The sequence below is a fragment of the Stegodyphus dumicola genome, chromosome 6 (assembly GCF_044657685.1).
Source record: "Stegodyphus dumicola isolate Sdum_Otavi_A_Nest chromosome 6, ASM4465768v1".
Lineage (NCBI taxonomy): Eukaryota > Metazoa > Arthropoda > Arachnida > Araneae > Eresidae > Stegodyphus > Stegodyphus dumicola.
The window spans coordinates 45,675,844-45,693,288 of record NC_140773.1 but is presented as its reverse complement, the minus strand read 5'-3'; the positions used below and the strand labels follow the sequence as shown (position 1 = coordinate 45,693,288).

The 17,445-nt window shown below is 33.0% G+C and overlaps 1 protein-coding gene across 2 annotated transcripts in view; it reads right to left on the bottom strand.

Annotated features, from left to right (window-relative positions):
• Pu (GTP cyclohydrolase punch) overlaps window positions 1–17,445 on the bottom strand; it is a 125,461-nt gene that overhangs the window by 36,059 nt on the left and 71,957 nt on the right. For both annotated transcript variants that reach the window (XM_085818273.1, XM_035353541.2), the window contains exon 5: window positions 19–103. In XM_085818273.1, the coding sequence (XP_085674399.1) occupies window positions 19–103 (85 nt within the window). The remainder of the gene's footprint in view (window positions 1–18; window positions 104–17,445) is intronic.

Below are 17,445 nucleotides of genomic sequence, written 5' to 3'. Positions count from 1 at the left end.
ATAAAATTTAATACTTACGTCGCTTCTATTACAACACCAACTCCTGTGGGTCCAATGGCTTCAGTTACAGCTACAGCTATCTGTTTAGTGAGACGTTCTTGAACTAGGAAAACAAAAATAATGTTGTATAATTAGTTTGCTTTAAAAGATAAATATTATTTCATTAAATACAGTTTAGTTGCTTTTTATACTATATGAGTAAAATCCTCAGATTATACTGTCGCCTGAGATCAAACAATTTTACTTCTAGCTGATCAGAACTATGTTAGGACAATTCCAAAGAGAAGCAAACAGTAATCTTTTTAAGCTTTTTGGCATTTGTATTTTTCAACCGGATAGACATTTCTGATTTGAAAAATTAACACAAGTATAAAAATACTTTTAAAAAGTACTTTAAAATAAAACTAATGAAAATTTGATGGATTATTATTATTATTATTATTTTAGGACAGGACAGCTCTAATTCTAGAACAGGAACAATTAAATTATTTTAATAAAAGTAAAAGAGTAATTTAAATACTTTTGTAAACAATTTACATCACTGCCATCCAGTTAAAAAATTATAATAAACGCGATGGCTTTTACAATTTATTACAACTATTACTCTAAGAGAAAATTTTTTTACAAATATATAATTAAAGTTTTAAAAGGTGTATTTTACGGTTTTTGTTTCATAGTGTGATTTTTTTAATAGGGCTTTAATTCGATCAAATAAAAATTTGTGTTTAAAGCCAATAATTTTTTTTTTCATTTCCTTTTGAAATTGCATAAAATAAAATTATGCAAAATGTTTATTTTCATTGATATTCGTCTTTGTGCAAAACTATTTTGTGAAAAGCAAAAAGGTGTATAGTACTTCGTGACAGATTATGAAGGTTAAAACAATGTATCATTGATGTTGTTATTGTTGTTGTCTTGTCCCTGAATTTCATGGAAGAATGGTTACCATAGCCTCAAGGAAGTAATGCATCATTGATACATTATTATTGTTATGTTTTCCTCCACTTACAGGTTCGTGCATTTGGAGTGAATAACAACGACAGCACTTGATGAAGAATGAAAACACAATTTATTTGCCAGTATTACTGAGGACAGCTCCAAAATCACGTTTACAGTCGTCGAAGAGCTACTATAAACACGCGGAAACAATCAGCGACACAGCCTTCAGGTTATTAGGCAACGGTGAAGACAGCTTAACGGCAAAGCACCCAGAGTATAGCTTCCGACTCTTCTCGGTCGTTCTTGGAACTCTAAGTACTCTCCACACTACAACTGCACTCGACGATACACTAGATAACAGCTCCCGACTCAGTTCGATCGTTCTCGGAGCTCATCACACTCTTAAGATAAATAACTCGCGATACACTAAGCAGTAACTCGCGATACACTAAGAGACTCCCTCGATGCACTCGGCACTAGACTACGAGACACTCGCTTACTGACTCTTGAGTAGGCGCTTTCTGCGTACCGGCAGGGTTTATATAACTTCTGGATTACGTTCGAGAACATTCTGCACCAAACCGGTAAGAATTCATTCCAGAAGGTTCTTCAATCGTATTTGGCATATTGACAAATGTCGTCAAACGGGTGATTTCTTGCAAGATATGGCAACCTTGCCAACCATTTCTATTTTCTGGCAACCCTAAGCCTGCTTTGCAGGGAAGCTATCTTACCGCGGCTGGACATTTTGTAACATTATTATGATTTCAAATATTTATGAACATTTTTCTTTATTTCCTGCTCATAGTTTTAATTTTTTGAAGAACCCTTTCTTACTATAAAATTCATCAACATATTTAACAATAAGTACCGAAAGCAGGATTTTTGAAAAATGAAGTGTTTGCAGTGCTAGAAATTCTATATACAGTCATTTCTATTAAAGTAAATTTGGTAACATTCTGTAATAAATTTTTGAAATTTTCATGTCGTTTTGTGAATTTTATAGCATTTTTATTTATTTATTTATTTATTTTTTTATTGTCACAAGTCATTATTGATAATAGTCATTGCAAGCTACTGGACCATGAATTTCGAAATAGTACCCACATAAATAGCATTCATTCGAAAAGACTTTTATTTATAAATATCATTTATGCCTTAGACACATTCAAAGGGAGCAATTGAGTTTACAGAATTAACACACTACAGCATAAACTACATAAAAGGAAATTGGCCATTTCATTATTATTTTTGAGATTTTGTATAGATTTGTATAGCTCCATATCCACTATAAAAACCTGGGGGCTCATGATTCTGTTAAGATGACCTTCAGAGTTTTCGGTGTTTATGAAAAAAATTACAAGCATGATTCGTTAAAAGGAGGATTGAATATTTTAAAGTGCAGATCGTGGTGTCATTTCGAAATTTTAACTATGGAAAAGGCATAAATGATATTCTCCCAATTTTAATTTGGAAATTAAAATTTCTTTTCTTTGAATTTTAATCATAGCAACAACTACGCTGTGATTTAAAATTTTTTGGAACCTCTTCATAGGCAATCAGTATTGTTTTGTATGTCTGTGTGTTTACATAAAAATAAAAACACGCAATATATATATATATATATTTTTTTTCAAAAGAATAAATTTAATTCAATTAAATAAATTTAATTTAAATACAAATTTACTTGAATATTCTTTGCGCCATTGCTGCAAGGAATGATATTTAAATTTAAACAAATTTAAATTTTAACAAACATGTATAAAGTAAAAAGGCAAATTTAAAGCCAAAATAAAGAAAAAAAACCCAAAATTTTTTTTTAAAAAAATGTGCAAACATATAAAAGATTTAATTCTCGAACTAATCTACAATATCATTTAAATTCAGAAGCATAAGCAAATCAAGTGCAAAACCAATCCAAGAAAATAAATTCACGAATTTAGCAAATTAAAATTAAACCAAACATTTTTTTTTTTTTTTTTTTTTTTAAGTGCATAAGTGAATGACTGTTGAGTAGGCAGGAGACAGACTTATCAAGGGGAAGTTGCCTTCAAACCTAACTCTCCAATCATTCAATTCGTGTTTCGTCATTCATGCAGGCAAGGGTAAAAGTCAAAATCAAAAGTAAAAAGAAATACCAATAAAGTGGTACCCTTAGAAATTAGCATTTAAGAATTAAAGTTCTAAAAGGAAAATACTAATGAAGACTTTAGAGAAACAAGTAAAGTCAAGTATTAAATTAAACTTTTTTTTAAAAAATTAAATTTTTCAAAAAATTAATTTTCTATAAAAAATAAAAAATAATCTAGAAACCAATGTATTTTAGAAACCCTTGTCTACAGAAACCTCACCGACACGAATATGCATATCAATAAAAAGAAACTAAAAAAGAACTAGACATAATCCATATAAACCAATAAGAAACAAAAAGAACTAATTCACAATTTTTAAAAAACAAATATATACTTAAAAATATAATTTCATATTTAGAAAATACTTAAATACTACATAATAATTTTAAAAAATACTTAAAGCAAGTAAATAGTAAGTTTTAATTCTAACTTACCTACTATCTGAGTGTTGGGGTCTGCAAAAGTGTTTTTAAAGAGAAGTAAGTGTGTTCTTCAAATTATATAGATGGCGCTTATGTAGAGTTGAGTGTCAAGCTGCTATCTTTGTTATATTAAAAAATTTTTGCAAACATTAATATAAAAATATATAAAAAAATTAAATTAAAAATCCTAAAGGTAGTAATTATCAATTATTTAAGGAGTTAAGTAGCTGAGCCAATCAAGAGATGTAAGTTTGCTTGAAGTAAAATAAAATTAAGTGGTATTGTGAATAAAAAATGTAAACTGTTTGTAATGTGAAAGTGTGTTCTGTTGAAAAATTGTATAAATATTGTAAATAACGTTAAGTGAAAAATTTTTTGTGTGAAAATTGCAAATAATTAAAGTAATTAAGTAAAACTGAAATGTTTTAAAATTAAAGTTTTAAAGTAAAATTTCCCAAAATTTTTTTGAAACGAAGTCCTTAAAAAAACCTCTAAAAAATTTCCAGAAATTTCCCAAAAATTCCTTAAGGAAGTTAATTAAAAGTATATTTAATGAAAGAAAATATTAAAAGTTTAATGAACTTGATTTCAAGTAGTATATCAAAACTTAACTAAATACTGGCTAAAGTATGGAGTGTGTGTGTGTGTATTTAATTATGGCAAAGCACACTAGGGCTATCTGCCTAAGGGGAGGGATACCTTCGTGGAGGACTTTCTAAAGGAAACTGGCTCGTATGCACGTTACACATGGGGAAAACCAAGGCTAAAATATGGAAAATTAGAAGAAGATTATATATATATATATATTATACTGGCTAAAGTATGGAGTGTGTGTGTGTGTATTTAATTATGGCAAAGCACACTAGGGCTATCTGCCTAAGGGGAGGGATGCCTTCGTGGAGGACTTTCTAAAGGAAACTGGCTCGTATGCACGTTACACATGGGCAAAACCAAGGCTAAAATATGGAAAATTAGAAGATTAAATATATATAATATATATATATAAATTTGCCTTATAATCCTTTGTTTATCTTTTATGAATGTGTTAGAAATAATGTAATCGTTTTTACTTTAAATTAATATTGAAGTATAAATAGATTGGATTATTAAATTATGGCAAAGCACACGAGGTCTATCTGCCTAGAAGTATAAATAGATATTGTCTATTAGCTCAATATGCAACTTGTTTTTGGCAGAAAATGTACTGAAAATAATAAAATTTGCATAAACTTCCAGTAACTGTCATCGCAAAAAACAAGTTTTTAAGCTGAAGGCTATTTCTGTTAACTTGATTCGCACTAAAAGGTTGAAATGAAATATTATATAACTTCTTAACCACCACACTAAAAAATTGCAGTTGCTGTTAATATCTTGTTTTATATTTATTGGCTAAAATAAATCTTTATCTTACTTTATATGTATTATCTTGCTTTATATTTATTGGCTAACATAAATATAAAGATATTAAGAGCAACGTGTTGTGGTCAAGAAGTCATACAATTGTTTTATTTCATTCTTTTTGTGCGAATCAAGCTAACAGAAATAGCCTTTAGATTAAGAATTTCTCCTTTATATTTTATTTTGAAGTTCTTTTCATTTTAAAATTAAGCCCTCCAGCGGCCGAGTGGTAAAGTCGCTGAACACTGGTAATTCGGTCCGAGGTTCGAATCCCGCGAACGGGCTGGCTGCATGGGCGTTTTCGTGGTTTTCCCCGTGTGTAACGTGTATACGAGCCAGTTTCCCTTAGAAAGTCCTCCACGAAGGCATCCCTCCTCTTAGGCAGATAGCCCTCGAGGCTTTTCCATACTCACACACACACACATTTTAAAATTTATTAAGCATCGTTTTCTCTGTTTATTAAGCATCAGATGTAATTAAATAATTAATTAAGCAACTGTAATTTTACTCAATTAAATTTTGCGTAATCGATTATTTTTGAAAATTCTTAATGCTTCGTTTATACTTAATATCTGATTTTAATCATTATAACTGTAATCGATTTATTTTTGGAAATTCTTACTGTTTTGTTTTTATACTTAAAATCTGATTCAGCGCGGCTGTTATACTTTATTAACTATTACCACGCGCCATTTATTAATGAGAGGCTACACGAATATTTTTTTGTGCTACCACATGCAAGCGAATTCGGCAGAACGTAATTATATGACAGAGATTTGTACATTAAAAAATAGCATTTAGCAGCCTAATATTGGCATATATTTTCGAAAAGAAGACTATTTTCTACGTGAAATAAACAAATTTTCCATAGCTAATATTATTTGGGCACATAACCACAATTTTAATTTTGGATCTGAGAGAATTATCCACAAAGCTTCTTCAGTTGGTGAATTCGATTTCTTTGAAGCCTTTTCCATTCACAAATGTTTTAATTAATGGTATTAATTACAATCCGGTTCTTCCAGTGCTTTCGCAATTCTAACAGCTTTTTCACATTTCATTAAAAATGGTTATTAAACAGATGACATTTAGCATTAAATAGATTTCACTGAAGCAGATGGCGCTGTATTCGTTTTAGGTTTGCTTTGCCCGTTGATTTCTGTATAAAATTATTCTCTTCCTACTGACGTTTTTTAGCTACTTTCAAGATTTTTTTAGCGCTTATAATGGGTTAGTGTACCTAAACTTCGGTTCGGTTCCATAAAACTGTCTAGCGTGTTAAAAAGAGTCTACTTCTTGCTGATATAATTCTCGTGTCGAACTTTGCTGTCTTTGATTGTTTCACGACTTAGCTTTTTCGATGCGAGTAAGTATTAGTCTTATAATGTTTTGTTTTTTGAGATTTGGCAGCTGACATACTTAGGTTGCTTTAGAAGCAAATTCCGTGGATTTTTGTCTACAGCTATTAGTTTTCGGTCTGTTTTAACATGGGGTGCAAAATAAACAATTTCGACATATTTCACTTTTTTACTTTCATAAAGGTAAGAAAGCGGTTGAGGTTCACAAAAGGATATGTGAAATTTATAGTTACTTAACAGAAAGCACGTGTCAGAATTTAAAAATTTCGTTCTGCAGATTTTTCACTTTAATGTGACCAACGTACTGGCCGGCCTGATGTCAAAATTAAATCTATAATTGAATCGAATAGTCATATAATAAATAGTTAACGATATTGCAAAAAGTTTAAATGTATCACCCACAACGACTGAAACTCACATAAAGATGTCTTGGACTCGTTAAGAAGCTTGATATTTATGTTCCTCATGAATTGACAGAAATTAATTTAACGCAACGAATCAATATTTGAGATAATCATTTCAAACTTAATGGAATCGACCTTCATTTGAAACGAACTGTCACTGGTGATGAAAAATGAATCATCTACAGTAACACGAAGTGACGAAGATTATGGTCCAAGCTACGATTAATCAGTATATCGAAAGGCAAATTGCATCGGAAAAAGATCATGCTATCAGTTTGGTGGGATTACGAAGGTGTTGTATTTTGAGCTGCTTCTAAGCAACCAAACGATTAACTAAGATGTTTACTACCAATAATTTAAGAAATTGGAGGAAAGAATAAAAGAGAGAAAAGCCCAGAATTGGAAAAGCGCAAAGGAATTGTGTTTCATGACGGTAGTGTGTCTTCACACATCTTTATCAACACGGTACGAAATTATTAGAGCTTTGTTGGAAAGTGATGTCGCATAACCCATAAAGCTCCTACCTTGCACAATCGGATTATCATTTATTTCAATGTTTACAAAACTTCTTAAATAGTAAAAATTTCATTAATAAAGATGATCTCAAGTCTCACTTGGTTGAGGTTTTTGATGATAACGACCAAAAGTTCTACATGAAGTTGTCAGAAAGATGGCAAAAGGTCATCAAACAGAATGGAAGATATCTGACTGATTCAATTTCATATTTGTGTACAAATTGAGTTTGATTTCACCTTAAACCGAAAATACTTTATTGCAGCCTAATGCATGCAAACTTCCTTCTCGCAGTATCAGATGTGAATCCGATCACGAATCCCGGCCATGCATAAAGCCAAGGAACGCTCCATCAAAATGTGCAAACTGTGGTTTGAACCGTGTTTCAAGTTATAGGGCTTGTAATGCGTTCCCTAGGCAACAATTGCAAGGAAACAAACTCTATTCTGAACGCGTCATTATGAATAGTTCCTACATGCAAAGTGTCAGGAATTCTGAAGAAATTACAGAAGTCAAATATAAGCTATAATAGATCAGCTAACCGCAGCACGTAATATGACGAAGGATATTCAAGTCTCCAACTTAATTACAGCGAGATCCCAAACAAACCAAGATGACTAGACAAGGTCCCAAGGCGCATTGTGTCCACCAGCGGCCGAATGGTAAAATCTCTGAACACTGGCAGTTTGGTACATCTCTGTGTCATTAGAGGTGAACATCGATCTAGAATGATATTGATGCAACAGCTCAAAAAATTTTACTGGAAAACTCCAGGATTCCCAGCTGCAAGCCTCGTCCATTAAAGAAATACTCCGACGGAAAACTTCCTGTAAACGTCAGAGATAGAATATTGTTTATTGCGTTCCATATATTATAGTTCTTCCAAAAAATCTGTTATTGCCTTGGTCTTAGTCATTATTGTACTCATATAACATCGTTTAAAGGTGGCAATTACTGTTTAGTCCATGTGCTGTATGAGGGAGGTAGGTAACGTTGAGAAGAAGAAACATAACGCTAATTTTCGGGTATAAATTCTGCAGATATTTTGGGTGTCCTGGAACATTGTCTAAGATAAATAATGCTTTAAATTGCTTTAATTTTTAAGTTACATTTTACAATACTTAAAACTTTAAATTTAAAAATATTTCTTAACTGTCAGCACGAAAAAAAAGGTGACCCAATCTTTAAATATAAACTCAGTAACTAAGGCATTTTTATTTGATTTCAAAATAACTAGAAGCAATTCTGTATTTTAAATCATCAGCTAAGCATCCACCAAGAAGCAATGTCATTCGGGTTTTGGAAGTCTGATGCCCAGGGGCAACTGATTTTTCCTTCGATAAAAATGTACGATTAGGCAATTTTTTTTTTTTTCAAAATAAACACGTGTCATCTACTTTGAATATTTAACGTAGAGAATATTCTCTATCTACAATAATTTTGGACAATGAGGAAATAAATTCGTTCACAACATCTTTATCTGTTTCAATCGATTTTCCACTGAATTTAATATTATGTAAAGAATATTTCATTTTAAATTTGTCGATCCGGCCATTACTTGCTAGAAAAACTGCGTTTTAATCTGCATTTAGTCCAGTTATTGAATCTTCATGTAAACTACGAGCATTAGCTTGAATAATTGAAAAATTCAAAAGGATATTATTTTGATGCTGATCATCAATCCATATTGACAAAGATCTTTCGATTTCATACGTCAGTATGCCGTGTCGTTTGAGAAAAAATCTTTGAAGATATTGTTACGAATTTGGTATTTAAATAGTTAATGTTAATAGAATTATAAATAAAATTGTTTTATTCCCCGTGCAGTGCAGCGCGTGACGAATATTAAAAGAAAGCTAAGCCGGAAAATTAAAAATACAAGAGTACGTGCATTTAACATTTGATAAATAAATATCTCTTTGTTCTTTTGATTTCGAGAAATTGCTAGAACAATCTCACGCGTAATTTAAAAAGCTTATAAAAAGAAGGAAAACCTTTCAGTTCAATTAGTTGTTGTTTTAAGAGTTTGTTTAGCAAACTGCTCCTGTTGACTGTAGCGAATTCGCGGATTAGCTTTCTCTAGCTGTTTTGAATTAAGTTCTGTTGAACGTTTGAGTAGTTAAAAGATCACTACTGTAAGATATTGCAGTATTGTACGAATATCTGAGGAAATTTAAGCATTTTGTTTTATCTGTTGTAATAATAATAAATTTTGTTCATTTTTCATCGGACTTGTGCATTCAATTCATAACGAACCCGTACGCACGCAACAATATATTTTCATAATTTTGAACATATTTCTTAATTTTACTCTTACTTTTCAAAAGTGAACATATCGTAGATCTGTTTACATCGTATAAACATCATATTGTAGCAAAAGATTAACTGTTTTCAGAACATTTAATTATTTCCATCTTTGTCTCTCGTATCAAGTTTATGAGTCCTTAATTTCTTTTTGCTCTTATCAACACTGCAGTTTCTTCAGTTCACACATTCAATTAATTCAGTTCTAACTTCGCGACAAGGCAAAAATACATGAAACCTCAAAATATTTTTATTGAAAATTTAAAAATATAAAACAAAAATACAGTTAAAACAGTTTAAAGAACAATTTTTAGAGTTAAAATTAGAGTTTTTACGCAAAAACAAGCAATTCGGCCAGCGGGTAAGAAGGCAGATTTTTCGGTGCTCAAAACTGAAAGTTTACTTTTGGTCTCACTTGGCAAAAAGACACTATAAAGAAGCAAAAAATTGACCTAATTGTTGTGGACGCTATGCTGAGTCATATATGGTATAATTTAATAACTTAAATGACAATTCCAGAATGGATTAAGCATGATTTAATTCGCAATAATAAAAGAAGACGTTATCTTTGCTGATGCGAAGCTTAGCTTCTCTAGATTGGCATCAAATTGACTGTTCTGCTAAGTTTCAAATGGAAACAAATATGGCTGCTATGGTAAAAAAAATAGGCTTAGCCGCACTTAAGCCGAGTAACAGAGTGGGTATATATAAATATAAAGTAAAAAATTTAGAACTAATATTTCACAAAGACCAAAAATTTTGAAATTCATATTTAATAAATTTCAAATAATACTATAAATGAAACAAAGAATTTAATAAATGTAAAAAACCTAAACTTTTAAACAAGCAATACTCCAATTAAAAATTTTTTAATGAAATTTAAAGAAAACACGAACATAGCAGAAGATGAATTCAGTCAACTTCAGTGCCACTTCATAGGGGGGAGGGAGGGAGGAACATTGAAATCAACTGAAATCTCTCCTTCTACAAAAATCCTTGCTTTTTTTGTATCCAGAATTAGCCGACGAGCCACTTAAAGGTATTTTAATTATAATAGTTTACGCAAAAATTTTGCCCTTTTTCCAAAGCAAAGAGAAAACAAAGTAAATTCTAATTAGAATCTTGTACCTTAAATAAAGAGAATTCTATTTTGTTTAAAGAATTGAAACCGAAAGGGAAAAATTAAAATACTTCAGTGAAAAATATAAATTAAAATTTTACCTTTAAACATATATCATAAAATCCAAAGTATTTTAAACTTCAGTGCAATTATAACACTTAGGTGAAAAGTCTTAATTAAAACTTACAATAAATAAGTAATTATGCTGCTTGACATTGAAAATGCAACACCAAGAAGAAGTGGTCAGAAATTTATGCAAGATTTAGAGTAGATACACGTCACTGAGTTATGCGAATGATGTGAAATGCACAGTTCTCCGACGCACGTGAAGTAAGATATAAGGGAAGGAACGTGCAGAATGGGCAATATTCGTGTCGTTATTTCTGCCAGACGAATTATTGAAGAAAGTTGGCTTTTGTCCCGGAGGATACATGTAATAGGAGAGAATGCCAGGCCGCCGTCAACGAAGGCACTTCTAGCAGATAGACGATTTTACGAGGAGTATGATGATCGGACTGAGAAGGGCGGGTTGATTCTTACGTCAAATTTAAATAAAATAGAAATAAGTTACAAATGTGAGTGGAATATGAACTTCCCCTTGGATTTCCTTGCTTTTGCAAGTAAAGAAAGTTTGAATGTTTGAGTGCTCAAGATTTTTACACTGCTCGACATTGAAAATTCAGCACCAAGAAGCAACCGTCAAATTTAAATAATATACCCACATGGATGCGAGTACGGTGCATCCGCTATGGCGAACATGGTTGGAACATGGAAATGTGGGAAGAAGGAAGGGTGCAGGTGACGTCAGCACGCGTGGATCGACGCATCCGCCGACAAACTGTGGCGGTCCCGCAAGTCACTTGTACCGCGATTCTGCAGCATGTGCAAGATACCCTGGATATTCCCGTGACGACCAGAACTATTTTCCGTCGATTGGTTGAACGTGGCCTGCACTCACGGCGTCCGTTAAGAAGACTGCCATTGACCCCTAGACGCTAACGTTGAGAATGGTGCCGGACTGGAGTGATGTGGATGACAGAATGGCGAAACGCCGTGTTCTCAGATGAGTCACGCTTCTGTTTATCCAGTGACAGTCGCCGCATACGTGTGTGGCGTCAGCGTGGAGACAGATCTAATCCGGCAGTAATTGTGGAACGCCCCACCGCCCGACAACGTGGCATAATGGTTTGGGGCGCTATTGCCTACGATTCCAGGTCACCTTTAGTTCGTATTCAGGGCACTATGGCGGCCCAACGATACTTGGATAATGTAGTACGGCTGGTGGCAATCCCCTACCTTCAGGGACTGTCTAATGCAATTTTTCAGCAGGATAACGCCCGACCATACAGTGCTCGCATCTACTAACATGCTCTGCAAGGTATACAGATACTTCCCTGACCACCGTAGTCTCCTGACCTGTCACTAATCGAACATGTGTGGGATGTGATTGGACGCCATTTGCAGACTCTGCCCCTGCCTCGTTTAGAAGACGAAACTGTGGCAAATGGTTGAAAGGGAATGGAGAGCCATCCCTTAGGTCACCATCCGCACTCTTATTGACTGTGCCTAGACGTGTTTCTTCGTGCATCGCTGTCCGCGGTGGTCTTACATCCTACTGAGCCGACGCCGTTCTCGCTCTGCATTCTGACTATCATTTTGAAATAAAGATCACTTATTGCTGCTTGCTGTCTCTGTCTTTTTTCCAAATTTTATAACTTTCTGACCACTCCTTCTTGGTGCTGAATTTTCAATGTCGAGCAGTGTAAAAATCTTGAGCACTTAAACATTCAAACTTTCTTTACTTGCAAAAGCAAGGAAATCCAAGGGGAAGTTCATATTCCACTCACATTTGTAACTTATTTCTATTTTTTAAAGAATGTGAATTCCTAAAGAGCCTTTCTGCTAACGATTTCAGTAAACTTGAACACACTTATAGATATATTGATGATATTATTACTTTCAACAATTTTAATCTCATCGAAAACAGCGACATCTACCCAAATTGTCTAAAACTAAAAATAAATAATAAAAACCAAATAGAAATAGTTTATCTTTATCTAAGTATTCATAATCTAACAGAAATTAAACTTTTTGATAAAAGAAAAGATTTTAATTTTTCTACTAATGAACTTATAAATTGGAACTCCAACATATTTAAAAAAAGTTATTGCGAATACTATTATTAACTAAATTAGCAGAATTAAAAAAGTTTACACTGAAATAGAAACACAAAAAGAAGAAATTCTAATTCTCACCAAAATTTTAAAAGATAATGGAATTTCTTAAAGTTCATAAATAGTCTTTTAAAGAGATATGAAGCAATTTACACCCTATAAATACTTTTTAAAAGCATGAATTTTTTATCTGAAAGCTCCGAAAGAGAAGAATGAAGAAGGATGTTTTAAAGGGTTTATAGGTTTTTATTTTTATTTTAATTACAATTCTGTTACTAAACAAGGGCCTTATATATTTTCAAAGTTATCATAATAAGCCCATAACATGAAGGCTTTTTTTTCTTTTCTAACAAAAGTTGTTTTACTTCTTTTTTCTACCTTTTTCTGTAATTTTAAATTACAATATTAAAAAATCTAAAATTCAACCTTTATGGATTTTTCTACTCAAATCTACAGTATAATTATTAAAAACCTTTTGAGCACCACTCTTTAGGCACCTTTTTGAGTCTAATATTTTTATAGAATAATTGATTTTAAGATTTAATTAAAGTGTTAAACTGAATGATGTTCTTTGTTCCCATTTTAATCCCATCTAAATTTCTTACTTTATGTCTTAATGATAATTTTCAGCAGTTTAAAGCGCGAAAAAACTAGGCATATTTATATTTTGTTTTTAAAAAATATGTTTCGTAAATATATATATATAAAGTATACATTGTAATATATTCAGGAGCAGGAATTTTGTTTGCTCCTGAATATATTACATATATATACTTTACATATATATTTACAAAACATATTTTTTAAAAGCATGGTTATTCAGGAGCATGTTTAAACATGTTTATTCAGGAGCAGGAATTTTGTTTGCGTATAAATGTTGATCCATAATGACTAGGAAATTGGAGACGAAGGCAGATTAAATCTTCAGTTTTATTTCTAGTAATATGTGGCGGCTACACACAAGTCGGCACATTAAATGGGCCTGTTCGAAAGGGTTTACATTTTTGATAACTTTGTAGCAAGAAAGCAGCAGCAGATAAACTACAGATCAGCTAAGGCAGAGCGTAGAAAAGTCATGTTCAGGATGAAATCTCAAGTCAGACTGAGTTAGTTTTGGTTTTCAAAGCATTTTGATTGGACAGTTAATATTGCTGTGAAATTACTATTGGCTGGTTTAGTTCCATTTACATCATCATAATTACGTAAGAGTCATATGACATAGATTTTTCTCGAAATGACGCAGTGCAAATAGATGATGTTATTTTTAGAATAGAGAAGGGAAATTCACATTGCTAATTTAATCTTTTATATATTCTTTATTTTTCTTATATCATGCAAGGTAGTAATTATAATTAAAAAAAACCCTTTTAATATAATCTATAAATTTTAAAATTATAATTACTACCTTGCTTATATCAAGCAAGGTAGTAATTATAATTTTAAAATTTCCAAGACACTTTGTCTAAATTTAAAAAAATTTTTTGTAGCGAAAAAGTTTCAATTGTCTGTTTCGGCGAAACGCGTAATGGGGTTAGCTTGATTCGACGTTCAAATAAATGAAATTTCCCTTGAAAAGCCAGTTTGGAAGTCGAATTGGGCTAATTTACCATTTTCCGCTTACTTTTTATCTGATTCTGTTTTTTTAATGTTTTACATGTCTAATGGTTTGATTTTCATATGTATTAATTTTTTTTTAAAACGTGTTGAACTTTTTGGAGCAGCAGCTCTTGGTAACTTTTAGGCGAGCTTACTACAATTTTTATACTTTATTTTTCTTACATATATATATATATACTTTTGGTGCGATTGATTGCCACCAAAAAGGGAGGTGCACAGCTGCGTGCTATAGCAATTCTATATACAAAAATTTCAACGTTCTGAGGCTAGTCGTTTTTGAGTTATGCTAGATACATACATAGGCACGTACAGACACAACGAAATATATCTTCGGAATCCATTTTAAATTAGTTTTATAATTCTTTTTGGGAAAAGAGGCCTTTATTCTGTCCTTACGTACAACTCCCCCGGAGGGGGTTGACTCAGGCGAACGCCTGGGAAGTACTGGTTAGGATCTGTACTTAGGCAGTTTCAATTACGAGGGCATAATGGCAGACTTCACAGAAGACCTGAGGGCTCTCAGGACAGAGTAAGGCTCGGCAGGAACCATACTGGTACTGCCTTGTCTGCCCTTGCTCTGTAGGGTCGCAACATTGTGGATTGATCAAGGGCGGGACGGCACTTATTCCCGTTTGTCGCGTATAAGGTCGCATTAGGTCGGGAGCCGTCTCGTTCCATCAGCGTTGTCCTTACGTACAGAAGACGCGAAATCATCGTTAAGTTACATTCGATAGCGGTCAAAATAGATATTTTCGTTGAAATATGGTACCCGGAAATTTTTGTGATTACAATACTTCCTTTACTTCGTACAAGGAAGGAAAAAAAAGCGAAGATAACGTTGAATCATCTCTTAATAAATTCTCAGTGAAGCTTAAAATTGAATAGATTTCATCCTCCATTCCTAGCGAATTTTATCGTTATTTTTCTGAGATATGACTGCTTTAATCTACTGTAGACATTTACAGGACTTTTTATGAAGATTCAATCAATGTTTAAGGAATTAAGATTATATTTTAATTTTGCTTTACAGTAATGAAAGATACACTTCTAAGTTCATTCACAATTTTTTTTTTAATATGTCCAATATTTCTAGGTTTGTTTCACCGCATTTAAAAGCAATTTGACTAACAAAAGCTTTTTTTCCCTACTCAGGATTTTGTCAGAATAAAAGTTTAAGAGAGTTACAAAATATTCAATAAAATTGGAGAAAAAACATAAAATTTAGATTTATTAGAATATGTTTTGTATCCGAATCACATTTTAAATAACTTCAATATTCCAGTTCCGCATTATATAGTGAATTCAAGTTAATTTGGATTTCTCTTAGCGTCAACCAGTTGTTTATATTTCAAGGTAGGGAGCTATATGATAATGTAGTAATATCGATATGCAACATGGTATATGAAAATATTGCATAGTGCTTAATTTACAATATTGTATAGGGACAAGATTGGTGTTGGCGGTGTTTGGGATGATTGTTGACTTATTAGTGATCTTTTTTTTTTTTTTTTTGGCAGTATTATGGAAAATGACAGCGCATTCACGTAATTTGTTCTCAGCATACGCATTCTATGAAAATTCTCAATCCATAAAAGTATTGTGGCTGGCTGCTTTAAGTGAAATTATATTGTTTCACAAGAGTGATCCGGTCAACGGCTGCTCTCCAGCTTCCGGAGACCAGATACAAATAAGTCATGAAAAGCCCGAACTCTGTTAGGAACAGGTGAAACTGAGAAAAGCCGCTTATGAGCTTCTGGCCTGGTTCTGGAGAGAACATGTAAACACGTCTACCGGTGGTGCCAATTTTACATTCATTTTAACACGTCTACCGGTTATGTCAGTTTCACAATGATGCTGCCACTGAATCAAAAGATTTGTCTTCAGGTGTGAGCATGAGAGTAGTACCTATTCAGTGTGCCTACGCCGGGGTACGTAGCTATTCTTTTAACTCCTTTAGATGTACATTACCATGGCCTCTAACTCAGGCCACTGAGTATTGTTGGTGCTCATGTTAAACACTGTGGGTTGGTGAACGGCCTAGGGGTGTTTTGCTCTCAGTGAAACTATTACTTTTCTCCTTCCTCTACCAGATGCAGCACTGGCAAACCAGAGAGGACATGCAACGTACTGTTGGTCAGATTTTGTATCCTTCATGATTGCTCAAGAGGAACGGTTTTTGTGCAGTATCTGTCAGGTTTCTCACTTTGGAAGTTATTGTGAGTCCCCACGTATAGGCCTTCAAGTAGTACTCTGCAAACTTTGAGTACTATAATTGGAGCATTCGTGAAGATAATACCTAATATGGAGTTGCTGTGGGTGGCATGTTTCTGGGAATATTATGCAGATGATTTTTGACTACTTTGAAAGTAAAGAAGCCAGGTGAGAATATCATAAGTAACACTAAACTTATGCGAATTAATAGTCAAAATAGGGGGTAAATAAAAGGACTAATAAAAAGCGAAAGCCAAAATTTCTGCATGCGGATTTTCATTAAATAGTGACAATGCTGTGTTCCAAAGGAGCAGGCCCAGACAAGACACTTGCGAACATCTTTCAACAGACCCCTCTGTCTGCTGCTGCTTGTACATAACGATTACTAAGATAACGATAGATTACTTCAAATAAGACATTAGGACATCGCATATTCTGCAGTTGTTTCAGCACAATTAACCAGCACAAACGAACTGAAGGCGCCTTGTGAACTTATTAATGAGAATGCATTATCAGGAGCTAAACTCATTTACTGAAAGGTTCAGAAAACGCAGATGCGTTTCAAGTATTATTAATTACTACTTGGACCCCTGAAATTACGTTAGCTCGATTCATTAAAATCGTTCTACATACTTTTTTCTTTCTTTCAATAATTGTTTCAGACGGCTGGCCGGGCAGGTTGCTAGTCTAAGAAGTAAATAACTAACTAAAAGCAGTAGATCGCATACTACATGGTTACCCTGTTTTGAATGACTTGAGCAACGCACTGAAGTTTAATGCTTTCCCGATTTTGTACGTCGTCGATTGGTTACTTTAGAATAGGCACTTCAAGACTGCAGTGACTCTTCCTTCA